The following is a 9,166-nucleotide window of genomic DNA, read 5'->3' as shown; positions in this document are numbered from 1 at the left end:
TCGACGCCATCGACATCAACGTGGTAAGTGCCTTCACTTATGGCACCACCAACGAGGCTCTCGTCCACGAACTTGACCGAGGTCAACCAAAGACCACCACTGACCTCCTCATGAATATGTAGTTCGGTTGTTTCCTTACATATATGACACACATCTACTGCCATTATATGGGATAGACTTGAAAGTCTTTCGGTTCCATTATAGTTGCTTTTCATACCTGTGAAAGTCTCATTTTTGTGACTAGATTATAGTTGATCCACTTCGAATGGCACAATCTATAATATGTACTACCACTCTGTTAGTTCTTGTTGTCAAAGTTTGAGGGTCTCATTTGCTATTTTCTAGAATCCTAATATGTAGAGCTCTTCAGATATGGATCGGTGTGGGATCTAAAAGATATAGAATCAACTCATCTGAGCATTGTATATCTGCCCAGGATTTTTCTATCCTAGTCCTACTAACTTGAAAAACGCTTGGAAGATAGAAAAATTATGGATTATGTTGCATGTACTCACAGTACAAAACATTTTATGGTCCACAGTACAAGGCATTCTAAATAAACTTGAATGCTGGCTGAAATGGTGCTCATTTTGATGACAAACCTTTAGAGACATTTTACTCAAATTATATTTTGATTCTTATAGGTGATCCACTTTGTATGGCATAATCTATAATATGTACTAGCACTCTACTAGTTCTTGTTGTCAGAGTTTGAGGGTTTGATTTGCTATTTTCTAGAATCTTAATATGTAGAGCTCTTCATATATGGATCTGTGTGGGATCTAAAAGATATAGAATCAACTCATCTGATTGTTGTACATCTGCGCAAGATTCTTCTATCCCAGTCCTACTAACTTGAAAATTGTCCAGAAGAAAAAATCTGAATTATGTTGCATGTACTCACAGTACCAAACATTTTATGGTCCACGGTACAAGGCATTCTAAATAAACTTGAATGCTGGCGGAAATGGTGCTCATTTTGACGACAAGCCTTTGCAGACATTTTACTCAAATTATATTTTGATTTTTATAGACATTTGTACAAACTAAAACTTGCTTAGGACCAATAAACTGAACCATGTTTTTTATGGATGAACCAATATTACCTCCTTAAAACATATCAAAGTTTATGGATAACTATGCAACAACATAATAGGGTTTCACCATAAACCTTATTTAAGGATATCTTATTAGCTTAAATATTTATGCTTCAAATGATAGAAAATATATAGAAAATGGTGTCCCCTATATGGTAGCGTAGAGCATTAAGAAAAAATAGAAGTGTGTTAAAAATCTAAACATGGTTTAATTGATGGTATATTGTGTTTCATTCCAGCCAAACACACCTCTTTTTAGTTTTAGTTGATAGTGTGATCTGTGGAATTTTAGCTATCACTTTTACTAGGAAGTCTTTGTTTTTCATTTGAAATATAGTTGGTGTTACTTTTCAGATAAAAATAACGGGCTTCTAATTGTGGAACCATTTGGATCTTTCGCAATGGAGCTATTTACTTCTCAAAGTGATCTGGACCTCTCTATCAACTTCAGTACGGATGTAATAGATCAATATCCTCGTAGGAACAAGATTTCTCGATTTTAGGAAGCTTGCGAATGTTCTATTTTCTCATCAGCATAATCATTGTTCTAAGCACATCTCATATCTTTTCTAGCATTTTTGCCCCTTCCATATTTTCTTATTCTTATCTGTAAATTGAATTGCTTGCACAATAAGATCTAGAGCTAATAGAATTGAATAATGGGAATGAAACAGATCTAACGACTCCATATATGAGTGATGAGCGAACTACTCTTGAAGTGACCATAAAGGCTCATTTGATAAAACAATAGGTCCAACAATAGCATTATAGTGATCAGAGAACCTGGATTTACAGTTTCTGCTAGCTTGTGCTAACATGTTCAAGGAGCTGTAACACAAACATATAACACAATACAATTATTTTGATGTTTTTAAATTTCTGATACAATGACGACACCCTATGCATGCTACCACAGTTTTGTAGAAAAAAATTAAATGTGCAATGGATATATGCTTCAACTCACTAGGAAAAGTTAAATGTGAAATGGATATGCTCCAATCATGTGCACCCCACATTTAGTTCTATATTTGCCTCTGTGAAAAACATTGATCCAGATACACCCATATAAAAACCAACGATTCACTAATACCATACAGAGGCTATTCGCCCTAATTTTCCATGTAATATTTCATTATTGTTGTTAGTTAATAGTTGTGATATTATTATAAGGACATTGTATTAGGATGGTGATCTCGTCTTGGAAGCAACTTTGTATTATTTTGTTATTTGGGCACTTGTATAATTGGATTCTTTCTTGTTAAGGTTGCAGGCTAAGATTGATATGAATATGAGAGGGATGTAATGATAGAAAAAGTTAGGGAAATTAGCTAGCCAAGTTTTCATTCCAATTAGTGTTAATGCTAAGGAAATTTCCATACCTATACATGTTGGATGTGATGAGACAATTAGCAAGAAACTTTCGATGGCAATGTTATGCTTTGTCTTTTCCTTGTCTAATATATCTTTCTAAATTAATTTCACAAAACAACAACCATTTGTGACAATCTAATGGTGACCATTTCATAAAACTACACCAACTTACCCACCTGCCATTCAAATAGAGTATAGTCTTAGTGGGCCACACAACTTGTTTACTTGAGAGCTGTAGTTGCTTGTTTCTAGGGTCAAAGTTGTAGTTTTATGAAATGACCAGCAGAAGTTGTAGTTCCTTATTACATGAGTTGTAGTTTTGTGAAATTAACTCTTGTTTATCTTACTAATTTTAGGTCATGGTCGTTGTTATGGTGTTTCACCTATTGTGACTGCTAGAGTTCATATAACGAAGGTTATTGGTAAGGGAACTGGTGTAGAGTGTGATATTTCAGTAGAAAACAAATATGACATGTCAAGATCAGTAATATTTGAAGGATGCCTCTTTCAAACCTATAGATGCTATAGTAAAGATCATGTAGTAGATATATATGTTCTCTATGAGAAGTGTCGCAGGGCTGAGGTTGCAACGTCTGATTTAGTTATAAAGTACTTCAAAAACATCACTCTAAGTACATAGCTTCCCAGTTTGATTTTTGTTTGTTAAGTACCTTCTCCCGTAATGCTTTTTGTATCATATATGTCGTTTACCTAATGTAATAATGTAGTGTTTCATCTTGTATTTGCATTATTCTTAAAACTTGTCGGAACTTTGTATATCAACAAATTGTCAGGAGAGCAGTTACTGTTTATTTGATCTACAAAATTGAATTCTTCATTATTTATTGTCTATGTTATCATGCAAATTGAGTTGTCATCCATCCTACTGGGCTTGAACTCTCACTTCATGCATCCATTTGCATTGGGATCGAGACCAAGTGTGGGTGGACATACTTTTTATCACATATACTTGTTTAGATAGTTGGGTGGTGAGATTTGACTTGTGAGAATCAGAAGGTAAGTCTTGACTCTTGAATCTACACATAACAACCAATTTGGCTTCTTGTGCCATTTTATACATATTGTTCTAGACTTCCAGTTACATGTCATCTTTCTGAATTTTCCTGTTTGGTTATAATTTTTCGTTGGTACTACTTTGTGTTGTTTATATATTATATATTATGTCATATGTTGCCCGCTACAACTTACAGAATATCTTCATGACCATTTCACAAGATGAACTATTTATATGTGAAGTTCGAATCTTAAGTTTATGGAAATTATCAAATTTGTATGCAAAACTTTGAAACCAAACTTTCACTTGTAATTCAGTAGTCATGTGATGCTCACCATGTTCAAGAGGATTAATGGTATGTTGTACTGAAATTCTTGATGCTTGTTATTTAAAAAAACATGTACGCTCCACTCAAAAAAAAAACAGTAAACCCTTCTATTTCTGCTTGTAACATGGTTTAACCTAGCTAACACTAAATATCTTGAACTCAGTCCGCCCTATATATGTTAATAGGTTGAGCAAAAATAAGTGGTAATTGAAATGCATTTTATGCTAGATTCTAGCGAATTCAGCTAGTACAGAAGGAACCATGCTATCACTTTATATCATGCTAGTCTTGCATTGCAAGTACACCTACCTCCGGCGTGCAACAAAGACCAGCTCGGACTTACATTTGTACCGTGATACTTGTCTGGTGGAATCGAACTTGAGAGCCAAAGCATATGTGGGTACACACTTGACCTCACCAGCACAAACTCGCATCCATCGCAGCTCTGCCACAGTCGTGCTGCACCATTCTTATTACTACTATGTTTCATGCTTGGTGCAGTCAAAGCCTTGACAAACAGATACCCAGACTATGATCACAAGGAGCAAAAGGATTCCAAGAATCACCAACTTAATTTTCACGTTCTGCAGCCATGTCTTCCGACGAATCTTCACCCCCTGTTTCTTGAACTCCTGGGCCTGAATTACACACATGTGACGCAGGACCAATATATTATAGAAAGAAAAGAAGCACAGAACTGGTACAATGATAAGGGATCATGCACCTGACTATGTAGATCAGAAGTCTTGTCTTGGAGTTCACTCAACTTTTCTCCGCGGTCCAAAGTCTAAAAATACAAGAGGCGGAAATGATAAAATCATAAGGGATTGCCAATTCAAGCTAACAGTAAGTGATGATGGAATTCAACAAATAAGTACAACTATGGTAACACTTGTAGAAAAAACATTGTTTCTAAAATATTACAAGTTTACAACATCCATAGCAGACATAAGAACATGTTGATGACTCTCATGCAGCGGACTCAACTTGCAAAAACACTATCATTTCTTTCAAGGACAATGATCTCAACTATTAATGATGTGTGCATGGCATGTCTAATGTATAACTAAGGCAAGCATGGTAACCACCATACTGTTGTGTAATCTACTAATCTTATTATGCTTCTAGCATTATACTTTATTTTAACAAGTGAAAATCATGTACACATGAAACAACTCATGGGAAGTTTGGAATTAGGCATGCATGCTCAAACTAAATCTGAGAAGCACAAATGTAATTATTTACCTACTATCGCCAACTACTTTTATGGAAGATGAAATTAACTAACATCTAAAAAAGGGTAGCTAATAAGAAGTTTGAGAAAACAACAATAAACTGCACACCCAACCAAGCATATAAATTCCTTGTGCCCATCAAAAACAAATCCTTAGGCTTTGTTCGTTTACACCAATCCCGCTCTGGATTAGCATGGATTAGAATTAAATCCATGCCTCAATCCATGCCCCAAAATAATCCATGACTACTTAATTTTTTTTATTCGGTTAAACCCATCATGGAATATAACCCAAAGGTTTGGGAATTTTTTAAACTATGGAAGACATGGATTCTATCCATAGCCCATTAGGTATGGAACAAATCCATGAGATATTGCACAAGTTTACATTAGAATCCATGGATCAAAAGAATAACTAGCTTTGAAAGTCACATGGATTTGTTGATGGATTTAATCCCACCATGGGATTGGGTGTGAGATATGGATTCACCCAATCTATACCCGGATTAAATCCATGGTGGGATTATATCCCATGTAACCGAACAAGGCCTTATATGAACAATACTTTGATTGTATGTATCCGATTAAGAAGTTATCTCTATTAATGTGACACTCCAATACTGTTTTTTTCAGCAATGAAAACCAATTTCTGTCCATGAGCTCTATCAATCACTTGGTCTATGTGGCAGTGTCAGCTATATCATCAACCAAGGATAGCACACATTAGTCATGGAACCCTGGCCCTGTTCTCTGTTGTTTCAGGTGCTCCTATACACATCAACCAATAATAACACAACAGCAAATGCTTTCGCACAAAATGAGCTGTGGCATACCTTTTCTATGTTGTTTAACATGATATTTTTAACTTCTGAAACTTGGGCCTGCACTTTTAACGTTTTATCTAGTTCCTGTGAATGATCAAGAACATACTGAATGTGCTGCTTTATAACTGGTCTGCATTGGTGAGAAGTTCAATTTTCAGAAGAAGAAAAAAAGAATAAAACATTCTATGCAACACTTATTAAAAGACATACCCATATTCTTTATTTAGACTTTTTGCAAGAGCTGTATCAGCTTTACCGCCACCATATCTCTTCATGAAGTCATCCTTTAACCTCTCAAGAAATGCCACTGAGACATTCTTTGGAACGGATTCCTTCGCAACTACACAATAGGCTACAAAATGTTCAAAGAGCAAAGGTATCACCATGAATATACATATTATCATCATCATGTGATCTATAACAGTTAAGTTGAAGGCTTGTAGCCAGATCCTCAAGATCCACAACAATGCATAATTCAGGACTGACATGGTAACACATGACAAAGGAGTTTAGGCTCTTGGCTGATAACCAACATTGCTGTTGAGCTGTTATCCATTTAGTCTGGTATGTCTGTTGCCATAAAGATTAGTGATGCCTTTATGGGGGTGATCTTGCAAATCAAATTACGAAGGATTCCGAGGTCGGTTACCTACAGCAATCAAGATTGGAGCTTTGCCACTGTCTTTTTTAACACAATTAGAATCCTTGGTTCCCCAATAGCGCTACCTACTTCTACCAGAGCATTACTGATACAAAAGCAGTAGACTTAAAAGGCATTGATTGATCGCTTCGTATCTCACCGTAGCCTCGGTGCAGGAGGAAGTTGAATGTGTGCCCGTCGCATGCATAGCTGAACCGTACCGGCGCGCCGCCGCGGCCGTCAGGCCCGGTGCTGGCGGAGGACGACCCGGCGGGTAGACGCTGCAGGCACTGTGCGGCGATGGCGGGGAAGTTGCCGGTGAATTCCGTGTACTCCGCCAGCACCGCGATGCCGCGCGCGACAAAGGCGTAGATCAGCCACTCCGCCTTGCCGCCATCCTCCCCCGAATCCCTACATCCCGGCGCCGGTGACACCATCGGATCAAGATAGGACCGCTAGCTGTCGCAGGCGGATCTCGGATTCTTGGTAAGATCGGGATGGACCGAAGGGAAGGTGTGTGTGGGGGGCGATTTCGTGGTTTCTTGGCGCCGGGGGAGAGTATCAGCTATCCACAGCTCGTGAGTGTGCAGTGCCGGAGTAGAGTAGGAATGCGTGCTGTTGCCAGCGACCGGCCAGCTTTTCTGGTCGCTCTTTTGCACTCTCGTGCTCAAGACAGTGATTGAGGTTATAGAAAATCTGTTCAATGTCATCCAAATTTATATCAATCCCTTCAATGCTATTAAAATTTATAGCTTTCCTTCAATGTCATCAAATTTAAATTTTAATCTTTTGAATGTCATTTCCGTTAGTTCAATTTAAAGTCAATCTCTCCAATGCCACTAAAATCTATACTGGTCCCTTCAATGCCACTAGAAATTGTTTCGACCTATTTGGGGTTTAAAAATTTCAGAATCAAGAAATATGGATCAGATTTTTAAAATTCCACGATTTTTAAAAACTTCAGCCCATACTTAAGTTTTTTAAAAACGAACTGATATAGCAAAGTAATTTTGGGGGTTTATAAAAAAGTATGTACTTAAGTTTTTAAAAATCGTGAAATTTTAAAATTTTGATCCATATTTTTTGATTTTGGAATTTTTAAACCCCAAATATATCGAACCAATTTCTAGTGGCATTGGATGGATCAATATAGATTTTAATGGCATTGGAGAGACTGACTTTAAATTGAACTAACGGCGTTAACTCCAAACTAACGGTAATGGCATTCAAGGGATTAAAATTTAAATTTGATGGCATTGAAGGGAAGCTATAAATTCTGATGGTGTTGAAGGGATTGGTATAAGTTTGGATGGCATTGAAGGGATTGGTATAAGTTTGGATGGCATTGAAGGGATTTTCTCTTCTTATTACCTATTCTTGTAAGGAGCTCATGTTCTTCTCATTCACATATAGCTAGGCACAACACATGCATGGAGAGGGAAATAAACAATGTGATTGGGACTTCCATCAAGAATGAGGCATGTGATGGGTGACTAAAGGATGGGTGACTAGATATTGACATGTGATATTGTGATGGGTGACTAAACGATGGACATGCAATGTCGGCATGACATACAAGAGTGAGGCATCAGGTGAGGGTGTGTGCAATGGCAAGGGTCAAAGGGTGAGAAGAGTGAGTTTGGACAGAGAGAGAGAGAGGTGTCATGGGGGCTATCGTGTGAAGCTAGCACATTGATTATGAATGCATGTAGGATGAGCAAGATTGGGGAGGGTTTGGGACGAGTGAGCTGATCCACTTGTAAGGGAAGGAGAAACAAGGTTGGTGGGGTGTGGGTTTTGTTGGGTGTGTCTATCAGTATATGGGAAAGTGAGGTGAAGAATAATCGATTCTAGAGTGTCATTCCTCTTTCGTAAGATAGCTGGAACATGTAATTCTTTTTTCTTGACTGTTAGTAAATACTTTTCTTTTGATATAATTTAATCTAGTAGGGGGTCCTCCCTCCTGTTCACATCAAAAGGTTTTTAACAAATAGCTAAGATTATTTTAGGCTTTCCAAGACTATTATTCAGATATATGCCAGAGAGGTATGGGGCTCATCCCCCTTCTGTTTATTCAGATATATGCAGAGAGGTATGGGGCTCATCCCCCTTCTGTTCACATAAAAAGAGTTTTAACCAGTAGCTAAGATCATATTAGGCTTTCCGTGTTAGATTATTGTTTAGATTTTATGCTAGAGTGTTCATGATTTTAGAAAAGATTGTAGAGTCCCAACAATGAAGTGAGAGATGGGTGTCATGTTGTTGGCTTGCTAAGCCATAGGGACAAAGCCAACTCTACTCAATCCATTGTCGTCAACCAGGCGCTTGTCCAAGACTATGTCTAACCTTCGATATTCTTGGTCCATCGTGCATGGATTGCTCGCTTGACTCCATTGTTGTCGGTCATCTTACGTTGAATACATGTATATCATAAAGCTAAGAGATAGAGACGTGTTGTACATACCCAAGTCATGTTATTGAGAGCACCTAGAGGGGGGTGAATAGGTGATCTTGTAAAAACTTGAAACTTAAAGCCGCAAACTTGATTAAGTGTTAGCACAATGAAATCAAGTGGCTAAGGAGAACTCTTGTGAACCACAATTGACACAGTGAGAACAAGCACAAGAGACACAGAGATTTATCACGTGCTTCGGCCA

General features: G+C 37.6%; 1 protein-coding gene across 1 annotated transcript; it reads right to left on the bottom strand.

Moving 5' to 3' along the window:
- Positions 1-4,009: 4,009 nt before the first annotated feature.
- On the bottom strand, positions 4,010-7,122 carry LOC100193599 (vesicle-associated membrane protein 724). The gene is made up of 5 exons (NM_001138702.2): positions 6,670-7,122; positions 6,080-6,221; positions 5,879-5,999; positions 4,536-4,598; positions 4,010-4,449 (listed from the first exon to the last, which is right to left on the bottom strand). Exons 1-5 carry the CDS (start codon positions 6,944-6,946, stop codon positions 4,291-4,293), a joined length of 762 nt encoding a protein of 253 aa, NP_001132174.2. The 5' UTR covers positions 6,947-7,122; the 3' UTR covers positions 4,010-4,290.
- Between the last annotated feature and the right edge of the window lie 2,044 nt (positions 7,123-9,166).

The sequence above is a fragment of the Zea mays genome, chromosome 2 (assembly GCF_902167145.1).
Source record: "Zea mays cultivar B73 chromosome 2, Zm-B73-REFERENCE-NAM-5.0, whole genome shotgun sequence".
Taxonomy (NCBI): domain Eukaryota; kingdom Viridiplantae; phylum Streptophyta; class Magnoliopsida; order Poales; family Poaceae; genus Zea; species Zea mays.
This window is presented reverse-complemented; position numbering and strand designations above follow the sequence as displayed.